Source organism: Staurois parvus, unplaced genomic scaffold, assembly GCF_062004578.1.
Source record: "Staurois parvus isolate SC_StPar_1 unplaced genomic scaffold, SC_StPar_1.0 ptg000613l, whole genome shotgun sequence".
NCBI classification, from domain to species: domain Eukaryota; kingdom Metazoa; phylum Chordata; class Amphibia; order Anura; family Ranidae; genus Staurois; species Staurois parvus.
In genome coordinates this window covers 2,801,970-2,821,743 of record NW_028318409.1, presented here as the reverse complement: position 1 = coordinate 2,821,743, position 19,774 = coordinate 2,801,970, and the positions used below count along the sequence as shown (strand labels likewise).

Below are 19,774 nucleotides of genomic sequence, written 5' to 3'. Positions count from 1 at the left end.
GTGGCCGCCCATTCTTGAACAACTGGATCTTTATGAATCCAGATGATCCATATGGATCTAAAAATGTTATTATACTTTTTTTTGGACTCGTTCAGATTTGTTACTATGTCCATTTAGAAATTCGAATAAATCCGAATCTCCGAAAATTACATTTTCGTCTGAAAAACGAATCTGAACAAATTGAACCGCACCTGTCCTATATATGATGGAAATATCACTAAACAATATTGGACTCATAAAGTAGTATACTGTATATTCATTGTATGCTAAATGATGCCTGCATAATAATTTCACATATCACAGGTGTTGATGATTTACACGCGCAATATGAATGTTACAAATTTATGTAGGTTTTTTTCTTTTTTTTTTTTTTTTTAAGTCTCTATCATTAAGCTAACCAAGTAGCCTCTTGACACAGAAATACTAGTTACAAGCTGCAGGAAGTCAGATTTATGATGAGTTAACAAGTTGGTTATTGGCACTGAAACAATGTTAAAGCGGCCCATATGGCTCACCAAAATGTCACTCTTCAAGGATGTGTATGTTTTGTCCAAAAGTAAGTGCTTATTTTACAGAAGTAATACGGCTAGTAAGCAGGTTGTCATAAGAATACATTTTGTTCCCGCTGTAGAAATATATGCAGGGTCTTTTCTTTGGTTCACTCGCCCTATATTCCCTTTGTTTTATGCTTTACATTTTCGTTCTAGTGTTTCAAAATCAATAAATGTGTGCTGAACCTTATACTTAAATGATAAGCTCACCTTTTGGACAAAAATAATAAATGCACTTTTTTTTGCAGGTAAAAAAATGTGCATTTATTTTTGTCTTCAGGAGCCTGGAAAGTATTGCACAAGCGATCAGTAGATTGCTGATGCCATGCAGGTCTCCTGCAGACCTGTCAGAATATCTGCTTGCCGTATGGGAGGTGAACGAAGCCCCACACGGCCAGGTTTTTTTTTTTAAATTTGACATCTAGCGAGGGGGGGAGAAGATCCCCCTCTAGCTGTCAAAGCAGGGATCGGGAGGGGGAGCGGGGGCCGGTCTGACTGAACGTCACATGTTACATGTGTTACACCCTGAATATGGGTGTTACACCCTGAATATGGGTGTAACGTGTTACGAAAGGTGAACTTATCCTTTAAGGTTGCTGTTTTCATGCTAAACCTTGAGCATATCCTTGTGTGAGTACATTCATTAAAAACCGTGCATTGCAGAAATACATTTTCCTTATTCAGACAAGGATATCCCTAATGTAAACTTCTTGGGGGAAATTGGTGTCTCATTAACTGCTGACGTTGCATGCATGGAGCCCTTATACAATATCAGCTATTATCGTTCATGTATTCTAAATGATAATTGACCTGTTTATGGTGACGCTTGTTGTATAAGGGAAGGGTACCCGCCAATGTTATTTTCTTATTATTTACTATTCCTTTTCTTCCTCTTCTTTTGCTTCACTTGCATAAAACCTCACCAGATGCCTTTGCTGCTTCTCCTGGGGAAGCACCTGCAACACTAGATGGGGCTGCAGCTCCTCCCACCCCTGTCCCTGTTGCAGCGGCCCTTGATGCATGCTCTGGAAACGGTGGGTTTCATGTCTGCTACCTGTCATCTGTCGGCATGCCTTGTATTGACTTTTTCTTCTAGCTGTCTAGTATTCAGGCCATCACTGTTGTGTAGTTTGTATACTATGTGGCGTTCCACTACATTGCAGTATTTGTGATAATTTTAGCATATATCTTATTTTTTGAGAAATGCTACCTTCAGCTATATGAAGATTGTGCTGTGTACTGTTCAGTCATTTAAAAAAAAAAGTCAGCATTTCTTCCTGGCCTCGTAAAAAAAAAACACTTGTTTTGTAATGTGAAGAATGTATATGAAGATTTGATTCTCTTGATAGGTAAACTAATGCATGGGGTGTTTGTTCATTGAGTGCTCTGAGTTCCTGATCCTGTAGTTTTTTTGAATTCTCGAGTCCTTCCTAATTTATCCTTCTGTTCTCCACCTTCTTCTTTTATAAGACCCCTTTGCCCCATCCGAAGGTAGTGCAGAAGCTGCTCCTGAACTGGACCTTTTTGCTTTGAAGCCAGCTGAAAGCAGTACTCCTGTAGTTACCCCTACTACCACTGCAGCCGCTGCTAGTGCTGCTCTTGCAACTACTCCTTCTCCTCTTCCTCCTACACCTGCTACAGCAGTTGCTCCTACTACTACCACTACTACTACCACTACAACAGCTGCTACTACCACTACCACCGCTGCCACCGCATCTGCCAGCACTACTACAGCAACTACTGCTCCTCCTGCTCTAGATATCTTTGGTGGTAAATGTCTTTGGGTATTGTTTGTCTAGAAGTGAATTTCTGTTCATTGTCTTGTTTTTTTCTAGTTAGGGTTAACATTTTCATTTTATGCTATCTATCCTCATACATTTTCAAGACCATTTTGATGCGTTGTACATATCATGCAAAAGTATTACTTTTTTTTCTAAATTCTGTATGATCAATCCTGCTGATTTTGTGTTAGTATATTTTCTCTGTGTAACTTTTTCCCCCCTAAAGACTTTTTTCCAGAAACTAACCTACAAATAAAAATGTAATAGTGTCTCAGGAGTTTTGAAAGCAAATGACAATTAAAAAATATTTCTAAGGGTTTTGACAGTTGCTGCAGACTCAATTTAAGACAGATTTTTTTTATATATATATATATATATATATATATATATATATATATATATATATATAAAATACAGTGGGGATCGAAAGTTTGGGCACTCCAGCTAAAAATTTGCATTAATGTGCATAAAGAAGCCAAGGAAAGATGGAAAAATCTCCAAAAGGCATCAAATTACAGATTAGACATTCTTATAATATGTCAACAAAAGTTAGATTTTATTTCCATCATTTACACTTTCAAAATAACAGAAAACAAAAAAATGGCGTCTGCAAAAGTTTGGGCACCCTGCAGAGTTAATATTTTGTACTGCCCCCTTTGGTAAGTATCACAGCTTGTAAATGCTTTTTGTAGCCAGCCAAGAGTCTTTCAATTCTTGTTTGAGGTATCTTTGCCCATTCTTCCTTACAAAAGTCTTCCAGTTCTTTGAGATTTCTGGGCTGTCTGTCACACACTGTTCTTCTAAGGTCTATCCATAGATTTTCAATTATGTTGAGGTCAGGAGATTGTGAAGGCCATGGCAAAACCTTCAGTTTATGCCTCTTGATGTAATCCCCCGTGGATTTTGAGGTGTGTTTAGGATCATTATCCATTTGTAGAAGCCATCCTCTCTGTAACTTCAGCTTTTTCACAGATGGCATCAAGTTACCATCCAAAATTTGCTGAAATTTTATTGAATCCATTTTTCCTTCTACTCGTGAGATGTTCCCTGTGCCACTGGCTGCAACACAACCCCAAAGCATGATTGATCCAACCCCATGCTTAACCGTTGGACAGAGGTTTTTTTTATTAAATTCTGTGCCCCTTCTTCTCCAAACGTACCTTTGCTCATTCCGGCCAAAAAGTTCCATTTTAACCTCATCGGTCCACAGAACTTGTTTCCAAAATGCATCAGGCTTGTCTATATGTTCATTTGCAAAGTTCAAACAATGATTTTTGTGGTGAGGACGTAGAAGAGGTTTTCTTCTGATGACTTTTCCATGAAGACCATATTTGTACAAGTATCTCTTTATAGTGGAATAGTGTACCATAACTCCAGTGTCTGCCGGATCTTTCTGGAGGGATCGTGTAGTCAAACATGGGTTTTGAATTGTTTTTCTCACAATCCTGCGAGCTGTTCTGTCTGATATTTTTCTTGGTCTTCCAGATCTTGCTTTAACTTCTACTGTTCCTGATGACTGCCATTTCTTAATTACATTCCGAACAGAGGATATTGACATCTGAAAACGCTTTGCTATCTTCTTATAGCCTTCTCCAGCTTTGTGAGCGTCAACTATTTTCAGTTTCAGTTTTCTAGACAACTGCTTAGAAGAACCCATGGTGCTGATTGTTGGGGCAAGGTCAGATGAGTCTGGGCATTTAAAACCTTTGAGATTGACATCATCTGGTCTTCCCAGACGATGATTGAGAACAAACCATGACACTGGCAGGTCTCAGCTTGGCAAAGGGGGCAGTGCATGCTATAAATTCTGCAGGGTGCCCAAACTTTTGCAGATGCCATTTTTTTGTTTTCTGTTATTTTGAAAGTGTAAATGATGGAAATAAAATCTAACTTTTGTTGACATATTATAATAATGTCTAATCTGTAATTTGATGCCTTTTGGAGATTTTTCCATCTTTCCTTGGCTTCTTTATGCACATTAATACAAATTTTTAGCTGGGGTGCCCAAACTTTCGATCCCCACTGTGTGTGTGTGTGTGTGTGTGTGTGTGTGTGTGTGTGTGTGTGTATATATGTATGTATATGTATATGTATGTGTGTGTGTGTATGTATGTATATGTATATGTATATATATATATATATATATATATATATATATATATATATATATATATATATATATATATATATATATTATACAATTTTTTTTTTTTTTTTAAGTTCGAGAAGCTAACAAATGCATTCAAGTCTACTCCACTTGAACTGTCAATGTCAAACTCTCAAAATTTTATTATTGCATGATACAAAGTGGCTTTTCATATCTTTCAGCTTGTAGCTAGAAAGCTCTAATGCCTTGCTGATTTGATCAATTTCCAGCCAATATTTTTTTTTTTTGTCATTGATATTACTATGCAGGCACAAGGAGAACCAGATATGGCAGTGTTTTTCAAAATCAAGATTCCAAAACCTACTCAGTGGTTGCTTTATTAGAGCTACCTATCTAGTGCTGACAGTGGTGCACCTGATCAGCAACAGTTGTGGCACTTAGATCATACTCAGTATATTGGGGATATAATAATGAAATTCTTGGGCTCATACTACATGCTCCAGATTTGGACTTTTTTTTTTTTCACTGTGTATATTACAACATAAAATCAGACCAGGCATCATTTTTTGAATGGTTCATTGCCTGCTTTTGGTTATCCCTTGTTCAGAGTATTTTAACTATTCTGTGCATAGCTAGTAGGAGAGACATTCTCTTAAAATTTCAATATTCCGAAAGGATTTGTAAAACGTTTTTTGTAGGGAATTCCTTTCAGCTTGAACACTTCTTTTTTTTTTTTTTTTTTTTTTTTTTTTTTTTCTTTCTTTGTGACCTCTCTCATTTAACAGTGTGTTTTTCTTAATGGAGCTTACATTTAATAGTGTGTTTCTCCTCAAACTTTTTAAACTATAGAAACCATAGTGCCTAAAATTACTACGAAGTGTTGAGATGACCCTTCCACCTCTTATATCACCTACAGACCTTCCTGGCCATGTAGGATATATTATCATATATGATCATATTTTTTCTTTTCCATAGGGTTTATTTGTTTTTTCATAAGAAAGAAGTTACAAACCAGTACAGAAAAATCTGATCCTATTTTTTCATCGTTTATCTGTTGGATACTTTAACTTAAAAAGAGACCACTGAGTGTCTTGAGTTTGTACATTGGGAATATGTTGCTGCCACAGACCTATAGGAGGAACGTTTTCTGTTTATTTAAATTGCTTTAGTAATAAAGTAATAATTTAGATTAACTTAAAACAGCGACTGCACCAAGGAACAAACAATTGGCTGGCCAATATTCGTGGTAAACCAACCCAATGCAGTCTTTACATCCCCTTTCTTTATTGTGAAGAGCATGCCTGTACCTAGTGAAGGAATATAAAGTACCACGAGTGTAAACCTTAAGCAAGGCTTATAGAAGCCAGTTCAAATGGAGAAATAGAACGTGGTAGTTCATTGTCTGCCAGTTTTAGCACATCATTCTTTCAAGTAAAATGTGAGACCGCAGTTTTTGTAAACCATGAATTTTTTTTCTTAGCAATGCTGTTGCAATAAGCTGGAACTTGAGCTGCTGTGTCTGGATTCATCTGTATGTTCTACTATACAAATGAAATCTGCTTTTGTCCTGTTTTTTGTGAGTTTGTTGCATGCCTATTTCTTCATGAAGTTGAAAGAGATTTATCAATCATTCAAAGCTCTTGTGGGGGATTGTTTATATCAATAACATTACTTGTATTTGGTCTTAGATTTGTTTGAATCTGTTTCGGAGGTGGCTGCTGCCCCTAAGCCAGATGTTACACCTAGCATAGACCTGTTTGGCACAGGTAATGCATGAAATCTCTCTCACTGACATTCTAAGCTTCATTACTTCTACTAAAGTTCTGATTTTCTCATTGCTTAAGAAACTGACTTGGCTCTTGTTTCCTCTTGCTTTGGGAAGATGCTTTCTCATCCCCACCGCATGGGGCTTCTCCTGTGCCTGAGACTTCCCTCACTGGAGACCTCTTGTCTGGTGAGTGCTTTTCATACAAAGCACTTGAGTGATATGTAGGCCTTGTGGAAGAGTTGCAGTTCACTATGCCTGAATAGCCATGGGTTCTGATTTTTTTTTTTTATAATGAATGAACCTAAGGTGGCTGGTCAACTGTACGTGTTGCTTTTTGCTGCCATGCAAGGCTGTGTTTCCTCAAGTTCAAGCTTTACCTGCAGTAACATTTCATTACATTTGTGGTGTTGTATCATCTAATGCTCAGGATTTTTAGCTGCATGCGCCTTTTTTTTTTTCTCATTTTAGCTTTCTTTTTACAGTATGCTGTTGCAGAGTCTCGTGTCTTGTGATATTTGACTGCACAGTGTTTTTTGTGAGGATGAATTTTTTTTTTAATGATGTGTGGTAACCCATGGAAACCAATCAGAAATCACATAATGGGGCTGTCAAATCTCATGTCTTGAAAAGGTTGAATTTTGATTGGTTGCTAAAGATTATATAATGCTACTATTTTTTGAATGGTGTTGATATAAACCTGTGTATGTACCACCCACTGTAGAAAAACTGGAATGGGCCAAAAACAGGTTCTGTCTAATGCATAAAAAACACATTTTTTTTATCGTGTAATATGTATTCAGGCTTTTGTAAACGTACTGTAAAACCTTTTAAAATTTAATTCTAGCCATGTTTTGTCCATGTTAAGGCTTTGGATAGGTTGGGGCAGGGTTGGTATCCTACTTTTTGTGTTTGTTTTTTTTTTATTGCTGTGTCCCAGAAGAAATTATTTCCCCCATTTTCTGTTTGATACATAACTGTATCTTGGGCGTCACTGTGAGCTGATCCTCCCAGTTCTCCATCGTCTGGAGTGCAACCTCTTCTTTTTTTTTTTTAGTGGCTTTTTGAAAATTCTGCTGGACATTAACAGCAATAAAAACCTGAAAGTTCTATCTCTTGCACACATTATCCAAAACTAATGCAAGTATTTTTTTTTTTTTGCCTGGTGGTCTACATTGTTCTTATCGTCTCATATTCTATCACACCAAAACCTTAAAAACATTTATACAAAGTGAACTGGTGGCCAGAGTATGTACATAATCCTAACTTGCAGTATAAAACACCTTTAAAGTGTTGCTAAACGCACAACAGTAAAATCAGTCTGTATCTGCAGTAAAGTATGCTTGTTATACTCACTGTGGAACGTAAGGGGTTATTTCTCCACATTATGTAAAAAGGCTGTTTGATCCTGTCTTCTGATTTTCCCCTTCTTCCACAGTCCCCAATCCATCTGCTGGTAGTACAGAGCCCTAGGAGACATGCTCAGTTTGGTGTGTATTGCTAGAGTTTTTTTTGGGGGGGAGGGTGCCAAAGATCAGCACAGGGCCATTTAGCACTGCTAATGAGAAAAGGTATTTAGCAGTTTATATTTACTGAAATAATTGGAATTCCATGTTGTGTGTACTGTGAGAGACCAGATATAGTGAATGCAGGGTCCTGGGTTTAGTAACACTTTAAAGAGGCCCTTACTGATCTCTCTAACTGCTATTACTCTACTGTAAAATATTCATTCTGAAATATCACAGTAAGACTGTCTGGTGTCAGCATTTCTAACAGAGTTCCCAAACTTTATTTCACTTGGCAGCCAATTTCCATAACTTGTACCTCTCGATGGCAGTATATCTTATTTTCTCAATGGATTGAGATAGAGGACAGAGCAGGAGATGGGGCTAACAATGCTGCATGTTGTGCACTGCATTGAATAGTGGGTGTGACATTGAGATGAAGGGGGCTGGGATAGGGGTGCTCTTTGAAGAGTGCTATATTGCAGTGGCATGTCCACTGTTGTGTTGTGGCCTGTTTGAGATGCAGATTGTGACACGTCATTGCCTGGCCCTGGGCTCCACTGTTAGAGGACTAGGCTTCCCTCATTGATGAGTATCTAGGCCACAGAGGATGCAGATAGAGCAAGAATACAGTCAGGCTCACTTGGATGTTGCAGATTAAGGAGACTCATAGCATCACTGTCAATGTTTTAGAGTAGGGGTGTTAAACCGGCGGCCCTCCAGCTGTTGAGAAACTACAAGTCCCATCATGCCTCTGCCTTTGGGAGTCATGCTTCTAACTCAGTCTTGCAATGCCTCATGGGATTTGTAGTTTGGCAACAGCTGGAGGGCTGCCAGTTTGACACCTGTGTTGTAGAGAGTGTATTGAAGGGGATTGATGCTGTAGAATAGAGTGGGTCTCTTCAGATGGAGGCACCCCAGTGGACTGGCAACCTGTGCAACCAGGGAGAGGTGGTTTGGGATTATTCTGCTGCAGCAGTGTTGTGGCCAGGGCTCCAAGGTAGTCCTTGGGTAATAGTACCTCCTGCCAAGCTTCATCAGGCTCCTCCCTTCAGGCCTCTGGTGGACAGTTACCATGTGAGACCGTGCATTCCCTGTCACCTCCTAGAGCATGGCATCCCATAACCTTACATTAAAGGGTTGTCAGGCTGCCAAGATTCTGCTCTCATAAAAAAAAATTAAGATTGAAAATTAATATCTCCTTAGTAAATATAGCTACAAAAGTCAATGAGGGTTCATTTTAAAGTTGATTTGCTGCTTGTTCAGAATATGTAAATGCTTTAGTGTGCATAGTCTGGACATAGGTTCACATTAAATGTACTTTATTAAATGGTTTTAATGATACTCATTCCAGTCACTATATTATTTAAGCCACACATGCAGGAATTGAATTCTCCTTTCTTAGTAGCATACTGCTGCAAACTATGTAATGAGACTGATTTCTTTCTACATGAAAACATTAACAAGCATTTTGAAATCCTTGTTTTGTGTTAAGCTGTTAGACACTGCACTAAATGACTAAAGGATTGTTTTACAGTATTCTCTGTACAGACCGGTATGCTCAGTGTTATGATTAATATTGTTCTGTAATCGTTGTAGTGGACACATTTGCAGCTCCATCCCCTTTGCCTACTGCTTCACCTGCAAAGATTGAGTCTACAGCTGTGCTCGACCTATTTGGAGGTATTTAACATCAATTGTTTTTGCTAAACCTCTTCCAGGTATAGAAGCAATTGTGTACAGATTCCTTAAAACTCTTTAGTTTAAAAAGATATGGCTACTTAACGGCTACTCTACTGTAAAATACCTAGGTGTAATTGGGGGGGAAAGGGGGTGGCAGTGAGAAGAGTGTATAAATTACTCTTTGTCCCCTATACTTTGATTTTCTATTTTAAAGTTCCAATGTGATTGACCTGTTCGGGTCATGTAGTCTAATGCATCTTGTCTGGTGTCTTATTTTCCCATGGAATTGCATGAGGTTGACATGTAGAATAGGGAAGATGAGGGAGCTGTCTCCATGGCCTGTTAAACAGGAATTTCAAGTAAATGATCAGTGGGAGAGATGAATGTAAAGTAGGCAATGGAGTTGATTTACTAAAGGCCAATAAGCTGTTTTCTTTGTTAGTGAACATTTAATGTGCAGGGGGGAATTCCCCAGAGCTCGGGTGTAGATAAGTTGGGGTCAGGGGCATCTGAACCCCGAGGAGAGTTGCCAACTATCCTTTAGCAGCCCTCAAAATTTTGCCTTGCCCACTGGCATTGGGTGAGTGGAAAAAGGTTGGGGGTGAGCAGTGCTGGGACTAGGGGGGTGTGGGAGGGACGGCGGTGGGGGCATTGACAAGCAGCAATCTCCTGTATGGCTTTCATTGAAGCAGCTGGAAACCGTGGGAGGGAGAGGAGGAGACGCTGCTTCCAGCTGTTTCATTGAAAGCCATACAAGAGATCGCTGCTCGTCACTGCCCCCACCACTGCAACAATCATCCCTGAACTTTCTTTTTCGGCCCCCCCGTTGTGTGCTTCAGTGCCCAGCCCGTCCCTCCATCCTCCACATCAACAGGAGAAGAGGGCAGAGAAGCTGGATCTGCTCTGCTTCCCCCTGTGCCCACCCACACTCTAGTCCGTGCAGCTTCAGAGGAGGTGTGGGTGGGAAATTGAACACAGAGCAGCCGACAACTGTGATGCATCTGACTCAGCATGTGAGTCCGATCTACCTTCCACCCACCCCTCCCTCCCTTCCTTCCACCCACCCCTCCCTCCCTTCCTTCCACCCACCCCTCCCTCCCTTCCTTCCACCCACCCCTCCCTCCCTTCCTTCCTTCCACCCACCCCTCCCTCCCTCCCTTCCTTCCACCCACCCCTCCCTCCCTCCCTCCCTTCCTTCCACCCACCCCTCCCTCCCTCCCTCCCTTCCTTCCACCCACCCCTCCCTCCCTCCCTCCCTTCCTTCCACCCACCCCTCCCTCCCTCCCTCCCTTCCTTCCACCCACCCCTCCTCCCTCCCTCCCTTCCTTCCACCCACCCCTCCCTCCCTCCCTTCCTTCCACCCACCCCTCCCTCCCTCCCTTCCTTCCACCCACCCCTCCCTCCCTCCCTTCCACCCACCCCTCCCTCCCTCCCTTCCACCCACCCATTCACCCACCCAGATGTTAGGACAGGACAAATCCCCCCCACAAAAAAAAAAAAAATAGCACAGGACACATTCTCCCCCCCAAATGTCAGGACAGTACTAATACCCCTCAATTGTCTCTTTTTGGAAGTAGATTGTTTGTTTGTTTTTTCACAATTTTTTATTTTAGTTAACTTACTGTCACCAGTGCAGTGCAGCTTCATCATATAACTGGTGTGGCAGTAATCAGGGATTCTGACTGGTGACAGAATGTAAAATCAAAACCATTTTTTTTACAATTTCTTTTTTCTAACACACTGACCAGAGGAAAAAAATGTTACCATAATAACATTGTAATACTTTGGGGAAGTGATCAGGATTTTTTCTTTTTATACACATTATGATTGCTTTTACCAGTGAATTTCACTGTTCTAAGCAACCATTTTTACTGAATGAAATTGATTCATTCAGTGTTTACTATTGTGGCTAGTTGTAATTGGCACTGTCTGTACCATTGCTGTTACCAATCACAGAGATCAACACGATAGTACACAGTGGATGGCATGAATGAATGCCATTCATTGTGTATAATTGTCATGGGATTTGTAATTGTCAGCGGCCTTTAAAGCTCAAGGGAGAGTTGGTGTTGGGGGCTGCAGTACAAATGCACTGAACCCTCTCCCCCCCCCCCCCCCCAAAAAAAAAAAAAATAATCTACTGCCCTGCCAGAGCTTAATTAATATGGTGAGAGTAACCAACCATGTGCAAGGAAAATAAAAGAAGCGGCGTATTTGCTTGCACACAATTTATATAATGGAAGTGAGCAGAACTTCACCACATTCACTGAGCTCTGGGGATAATTCCCTTGCAGAGTACAGCTGCACTTGCAAAGTGAACAGTCTATTTGCCTTTAGTAAATTGACCCCAATGTATTAATGCCCCCTTATTCCACCAATTTTCCCCATAGCATGTGAGGGTAGCAATGTAGGAGCTGTAATTGCTGGCTAATATTTTAAGGCATAAGCTTCAGAGCTTTCACCAACTTTGCTGTCTGGAACCAGCATGCAGCGTCACAACTCCTGATATGCACATGCATGTTCCAGGTCAGTGACTCAAGTGACAATGGATGTAATGGCAGCTTTGGAGCCTTTGATACAAAGACAAGTTGGCATTGAGGAGCCAAACTACAATACAACCAATGAACAGTGATCGTAATTTCAGTTCAAATGTGTAAATACAACAGTTTTGTGTGGTAGAAGAATGTTTGCTGCTAGGTATAACAAAGCAGCAGCTGGAATAACTAGGAAAGTGGTGGATTGTTACATATATTAAGTGATGCTTAACGTGGTTATTGTAAATACTTTCATATCATGAATCTGTTTTAAGAATTTATTAAAAAGGTGTGGTGTTCTACTTTTATTTCATTTCCCCTACTTATGAAATGCAAAAAGTGTTGGCTTCTTCACAAAAAAAGACCTTTCAGCTAATGTATGTATCTAATGCCCTCATTCTCTGTGCAGTTTGAAGTATATTGTTTAGTCCTATGTAAAAGCTAACTTTCAAAACAAAGTTGATAGTCAAAATTTTATTTTATTTGTAATATAGTATAGGAAGGAGTAAAAACCCAGATCAAGGTTTGTTTTTTTTTTTTTTTTTTTTTTTTTACGGTTTGCTTCTCAGTAGAGAGATTTCCTTTTAATTTGATGTTCCAAAGAAGCAACAAGAAGTATTGAGAACATTTTTCCAAAAGGTGATTTGCCATATGACACTACCATCAGAGCAGATGTCTTTTGGTAAAAGACTTTCTCTTACCTCTTGTTTCAGTGACAGTTGTAATTATTTGGGTTTCTTGTCACTTTCTGTACCAGAACAGAGAGAGAGTGTAAATCGCCCACTCCCCATTAGGGATGCAGACCGCAATAAAAGCCTGGCATGGGATCAAACTCCTCTACTTTACTGGAAAAGAAAAGTTTTGTGTGAGATGCATTAAGGCTAGGTTCACACTAGCTTTGTAAGCAGGCGTTTTGCAGTCGTTGAGGTGCGTTTTTAACGCTCCTCAAACACCTATGAAAATTTTACATATGGCAGCACACAGTGCTGTTCACACTGGAGCGTTAGTGTTGTGTCCCAGCAAAATTGACGCCTCTTGTGGAGTCAGGAGGAGTTGAAGCCTTTCAACGCATCCCATTCAAGTCTGTGGTGATGCTCCTTAAACGCTTGGCAGGCGTTTGCCGGGCGTTAATACGATTAACTTCATTATAGGCATTTGTGGAGCGGTTTTAATGCTTGGAAAACGCCTATAAAACACCTCACAAGCACGCATAGGGTGTTTGGGAAGCGTTAAAAATGCTCCCCAAATGCCTGTCTAATGCCTGTCAAACACTATAGGGGTGTTTGGGAAGAAGTCAACTGTGAACAAGCCCTTGGTCATAGTCATTGCTTTTTCTTTAATTTCCAATGTGTTAATTTTTTTTTTTTTCCTATCTTCACAATAGATGCTTTTGAAAGTGTAGCCGAATCACAGCCTCCAGCTTTGGCACCTACTGGTACATCCGCTGCTGCAGATCTGTTGGCTGGTAAATGTCATTTACTGTAATTATTGAAAACTCCATACTGTTCCAGTTTTACATTTTAAAATGTTTTATTGTGAATATAATGTAGCCAAAACATTTCTTTAGATTTGGAAGGGGCATGTTTTAAAATAAAGGCCAGCAACATTCCCTTTATGTGCTTCAACCATCATTTTAGACAAATTTTGTAGCTATGTTTATAAGAAAATCTACTTTCACTTATGAAGTGCTAGTCATGTGGCACAGTAACTTGCTATTCTTATTATTTTGAGAACAGTTGATTTCAAAATAACTTGTATAATAAAAAATATCATGGAATTACTGTTTATTAAAATATAAAAAATATCATGGCATTACTGTTTATAAAATCTAAAAAATATCATGGCATTACTGTTTATAAAATATAAAAAATTTCATGGCATTACTGTTTATAAAATATATAAAAAATATCATGGTATTACTATTTATAAAATATATAAAAAATATCAAGGCATTACTGTTTATAAAATATGAAAAAAATCATGGCATTACTGTTTATAAAATATTATGGCATTACTGTTTTTATAGGCAAGTTGTATAATGCGCTGTATGTAAGTTGACTGTTTTACCAATTTTAAGTGTGCATATTCACTCACCATTCTGCTCTATTTGTAGGATTTGGAGGGTCTTTTATCAGTCCAACTCCGGCACCGATTGCCCCAGCACAAAATAACCTCATTCAGACCGGCTTTGATGCAGCATTTGGAGCCAGTCAGCCTGCTTCTGCCCCTTCCCCAGCTGCAGCTCCGGCTCCTTCATCAACTGGAAGCTCTTTTGATGCATCAGGTAATTGTTTTGTAGATGTAAGATGTCTTACCATCAATATTTTCTAACCTTCTGTTTTGTCTAAGTCTACAGAGCACAAAAACTGAGCTTTCTCAATTTCAGAAACAATGGTTTCCTAATGGCTTTTGTTTTCCTGTTTTTGCTCAGCTTTCATACCCAGAGCTTTGACAGATGGCAGTTGGGTGAATAATGTCCTACGACTCTTTAATTTGTGTTCTGATTGAGCACATATCTCATTCAGAGCATAATTCAGGCAGTGAATTATTTCTGCTTAGATGCTGAGCAGTATACTGAAAATGTAGCATATTATATTGAGCTATCATTGTGCTGGTTACCTGAAATGTGTTTTTGATGTGGCAATCCATTTTTGCACGTTTTCTGTGCCATATTTTCATCATTGTATTTTATATGTGAAATTGTTCTCATATAGTGTATGTCAAGAAATATGACCAGCAACTCTGCTGGACAACTGCTGGGATAAAGTTGCTTAATTTGAGAGTCTTTGATTTTCTACCAATCTGATTGATTGACAGATACGTGTAGCATTTATTCTGGATTTTAGCCTCTACAGAGGCTGCAAAGTCTGTTTTAGCCCTGCAGTCCAAACAGGGGTAAATCAGAACCTAAGGTCTGATTCCTAAAATCCTAGAGGGTGTTGAGGCAAATGGGGGTGAATAGTGATAGTTAGCCTAAACCTTAGAGCACATTTTTAATGTTGAAAATTATAACTATAACTCAAGAGCTTACTATAATGAATAAAAATATAAATAAATACGTTTAATATGTGAAATACAAATGGTGTAGCCGCTAGTGCACACAACCCATGTCTCAGTGGGCTAAATGGTAAAATAATAGAAGTGAACAAATGCTGCGCTATGTATACAAAAATACACAATTCCTATAGAGCAACTAAAAACCAAAAACACAGACCAGTGAAATAAAAAAACACTGGTCTGTGTTTTTGGTTTTTAGTTATGCTATAGGAATTGTGCATTTTTGTATATTTCACAGGTCTGTGTTTTTGGTTTTTAGTTGCTCTATAGGAATTGTGCATTTTTGTATATGTAGCACACTATTTTTTTCACATGTTTAATGTTATTCACATGAAGTGGATTTATGTACTTTTTTTAAAGACATTTTTCTAGAGCACAGAAATGTTTACTCTCTATTCAAATAGAATTTATCTGTTCTTTTAGAACCAGTCATAAAACCATTAACTTCATGAAGTCATTTCCAAAGGGTGACATTCAGGTACAGGCACCCATTCAGCGCCTCTGTCGAAACTGTTATTCTCTGTAGAAGTCACATCACTAGTGTGAGGACAGAAAAAAACTGAGGGATTAACGTCATTCTTCTGTTTAGTTCATTTTAGAAGATGCAGTGGCTGCACAGACATGGCTGCTCATCCTAATGTGACAGGCGTGTGGGTGAGCGGCCCTGAATGCGGGCAGTGTGCAAACTAATATATTCATTTTTTTTTTTTAAATATACTAGGGCCAATTTAGACAGGATTCAATTAACCCATCAGCATGTCTTTGGCATGTGGGAGGAAACTGGAGTATCCAGAGGGAACCCACGTAAACACAGGGAGAACATGCAAACTCCAAGCAGGTGGTGCCATGGCTTTGATTTGAACCAACAATCTTAGTACTGTCAGGCGGAAGTGCTAACCATTTAGCCACTGTGCTGCCCGTGAGCTAATATTCTTAATGAGCAGTAAATTGACTTTAAAACAAGCTATCCCTGAAACCTCCCCCTCCTCCACCCAAGCTGATTGTACTGTGAAGTAAATAATTCTCAAAGTTCCTCAAAGACTCTAATGTGAGTCTAGCTTTAAAGTAGAAGTATAGGCAAAACCTTTTCATTTTGGATAGAGCAAGGGCGGGTTATAACCCCCTTCAGACTTTTTTTTTTTTTTTCACCGTCTGTGTCCCATTGCAGATTTCCCTTCACTTCCTGTCCAATAGCCAAAAAGTAAGTGAGAGGAAATCCCTGCACATAAAAGGAATTTCTTGGAGACCCCCAGGCCACCAGAACTAGTGTCCCCTTTGGAAGATTTTCCCTCTATCACATTTCTGGGGACAACCCAAAATGTGGGCTTTTATTTATTTATTTTCACTTTCAATGAAAATGGTAAACAAGACAAATCGGAAGGGTTAACCGGGACACATATATCAATAAAACGCGACATACGTTCTAATTCCTCTGCACTCTATCCAATAGGGGGTCCCTTCTTCCTCAAAGCTCTGAGGAAGAAGGGACCCCCCTTCGAAATGCGCCAGCTTGACCAAGAGATTATCTCCCTTGATGAGATTTGCACGTGTCTCCTAACCCAGTGTTTTGGTTTTGGATGTTATATATCTTTTATACTGCTACTCTTGTGAGTATAATGTTTGCAATAATTATTAATTGCCTACTGAGGTAATGTGCAAGGTTGGTCCACTACTCATGTCCCCTGAGCCATAAAGGTGGTTATGACCTGTAGCTTTAAGAATAGGCCGCTGACTCACTGCTCATTGTTCTTTATATACATCCATCTTACTAACTTGTACGGCCATTATTAGGTTATGGCTAATTTTCCTATATTTAAGGTTGGACAATTGTCTCACTGTTGATTTTATTAACTTTTAGGGTAAACAATAGGTTATTTCTGTATAATTAAGGACGGTAAACTGTCTGCCCATTGTTCTTGGTGTTATATCTGTCCATATTACTGACTGGTATTGCCACCATTCGTTCTAATGTAGGTCAGATTAGGTCTGAATATCAAGCATATCTGTTCAGCCATTTTCTGTTGCTTGGTGTAGCATTCAATAAAATATGTTTTAGTGTTTGTAATTGAGCACTGCACTCTAGACATACTCTGAATATAATGTTAATATGTAGTATGTTATTAGAAATGTTGATTTATCTTCTTATACATAGTAGGACACAGAGTAGACACAAGCATTGTATTTGCATGACTACATGCTTAGTTTACACAATGACATCGCAAAACACTTTATATGATATTTGCAATTTACTATGCATGTCATAGATAGGGCAGTGCACTGCATATAAATGCTAAGCTTTTCTGTACTTGCTGTAACTGCTTTAGGTACCTCTGTGCTGTTGTTTTATTTGTCCGTTTGTTTTGTCATTTTTGACACTTTCCATGCTGGGCTGTGCCGCAATATTTATTTGGTGAGTTTTTATTTTTTTATTTTTAAACCTCTAAATAAGCAACCTGTAGTGCATCCCTAGAAAACAGAACCAATATCCTGTGCTATGCTGCTGCATGTCTTGTTAGAATGCCTATTTGTTCAACATTGACATTTACACTGCCAAGACATATTTTATACCCCACAGTACATGATATTCATATGTTTGCAAACCAAATAGGTTTGTTTGGTTTTTTTTTAATGGATAGCTTCTTATAGGCTAGAAAAGCTTATAGGAAGGATATGATGACAGAAGTAGCATTATATGACTGAGAATTATTTAAAGGATTATTTCACTTTTTTATTTTTTCTTCAGGTGAACTAAAATCAAATCATACACCATCACTCCCCTGTCCCTGCTGTACTGACCTATGTCAGTGAAGAGCTGTCAGTGCCCACACAGCCCATGTAGCTGGATTTGAAATCCTTGCTCTTCTCCCTCTTCTCTGTGCAGCACTTTCAGGATGGATCAGATCAATGCTCTGTGCCAAAGCTGACCTATCAGAATTTCTCTGATCTGTCTCTCGGGCCCTGCACAGAGAAGAGCAAGGATTTCATATCTCCAGACTGCAACACAGGTTGCATGGGTGCCGACAACTCTACACCCACAGAAGAAAGTACAGCCAGGTGACCAGGTAGGTCGGGAGGGTGTACAGTTTTAGTTCACCTTTTCATTTTTTCTGAAATGTGAGCTAACGCTTTTTTTTTTTTTTTTAAAGCTTCACTCTTGTGACCTTTAATAATGCAATATACAAAGTTGGACCAAGCAACTATTTCCTTTACTAATATCACTTTATCAACACTGTATGTAACATCAGCTACTTACAGTACTCAGAGTTGTCTTCTGACAGTGGTATGGGGACTTAAGTCTTATTCCTAAAACAAAATCGAGTCAGGACGAGCTCAGCCCGACTCCGTTCTGTTCTGGGAGCGGGATGGAAAGTCCCCATCTGGCTGCTGGAGCACAGTGTTGTATACAGTATGTAGCGGATGCTATGCGCAGTTTGTACAGATCTTCCAGTAGCCTCATTTGTTGGTGAAGGAAACTGTTTGTTTGGACCAGCTTGGTCCAAATGAACTATTTAAAGTCGCAAGAAACCTGCAGTTAGGCTTTACTGTAATATATAAAACCCTTTCTAGAACAAGAGTAAAAAAAAATGGTTAAAGCCATTTACTCGGTGAAAGCTTAATTCAAAGTGCAAGAATTCTATTTTTCTTATTTATGCTATATATTGTTTATAGCTTCTTTTTGTTACTGTAAACATTTTATTCCTAAAAGCAGTGTAGAAAAAAACATAATGCTAATAAATTAAATATCTTTTTATCAAGTTCAGTAAAACTGGTAATAGAAATATTGAATAAGGTGTTTCTAGAAGAAAGCATAACTGTACTTTTCAAATGCTGGAATTGTGCTGATTAAATATAAATACATAATTTGGCCTCTATCCCTTTTTTTTTTTTTCATCTTCCTGCTTTAGTATTTGATGGCATAGGAGATCTTCTTATTCCTACCATGACCCCTTCTTCGCAGACCCCATCATCTCCACTCACATCTGCAAATAATGTCAGTGGCTCCAGCAAAGGTCTTGGTAGTGACCTTGATTCTTCTCTTGCAAGCTTAGTTGGTAGTAAGTAGAATGTTTTTATCAAATACAGTTCTCATTCTTTCTCTTTTTTTTTTTCTCTCTCCCTCCTTTGCTCTCTTGTCTGCCCCCTTTCCCTCCCTTTCCCCTCCCCTTTCCCTCCCTTTCCCCTCCCCTTTCCCTCCCTTTCCCCTCCCCTTTTTCTCCCTTTCCCCTCCCCCTTTTTCTCCCTTTCCCCTTCCCTTTTTTTCCTTTTTTTTTTTTTTCTCCCCTTCCCTTTTTTCCCTTTTTTTTCTCCCCTTCCCTTTTTTTCCCTTTTTTTTTCTCCCCTTCCCTTTTGTTCCCTTTTTTTTTTTTTTCTCCCCTTCCCTTTTGTTCCCTTTTTTTTTCTCCCCTTCCCTTTTTTTCCCTTTTTTTTTTTTTTCCCTTTTTCCTCCCCTTTTTTCTCCCTTTTATCCTTTTTCTCCATTTTTCCTTTTTTCTCCTTTTTTCCTCCCCTTTTTTTTCCTTTTTTCTCCTTTTTTCCTCCCCTTTTTTCTCCTTTTTTCCTCCCCTTTTTTCTCCTTTTTTCCTCCCCTTTTTTCTCCTTTTTTCTCCTTTTTTCCTCCCCTTTTTTCTCCTTTTTTCTCCTTTTCCTCCCCTTTTTTTTCTCCCTTTTTTCCTTTTTTTTCCTCCCCCTTTTCCTTTCCTCCCCCCTTTTTTCCTCCCCCCCTTTTTTTCTTCCCCCCTTTTTTCTTCCTCCCTTTTTTCTCCCCCCCTTTTTTCTCCCCCCCCCCCTTTT

General features: G+C 39.1%; 1 protein-coding gene across 10 annotated transcripts in view; it reads left to right on the top strand.

Annotated features, from left to right (window-relative positions):
- The window catches only part of SNAP91 (synaptosome associated protein 91), a 143,264-nt gene that overhangs the window by 115,310 nt on the left and 8,180 nt on the right, over positions 1–19,774 (top strand). For 4 of the 10 annotated variants that reach the window (XM_089693108.1, XM_089693110.1, XM_089693109.1 and 1 more), the window contains 8 exons: positions 1,478–1,585; positions 2,022–2,321; positions 6,128–6,205; positions 6,322–6,393; positions 9,309–9,392; positions 13,311–13,391; positions 14,040–14,210; positions 18,889–19,038. In XM_089693108.1, coding sequence (XP_089549234.1) covers positions 1,478–1,585; positions 2,022–2,321; positions 6,128–6,205; positions 6,322–6,393; positions 9,309–9,392; positions 13,311–13,391; positions 14,040–14,210; positions 18,889–19,038 — 1,044 coding nt within the window. The remainder of the gene's footprint in view (positions 1–1,477; positions 1,586–2,021; positions 2,322–6,127; positions 6,206–6,321; positions 6,394–9,308; positions 9,393–13,310; positions 13,392–14,039; positions 14,211–18,888; positions 19,039–19,774) is intronic. The other 6 variants (XM_089693115.1, XM_089693107.1, XM_089693114.1 and 3 more) reach the window with 4 other exon arrangements.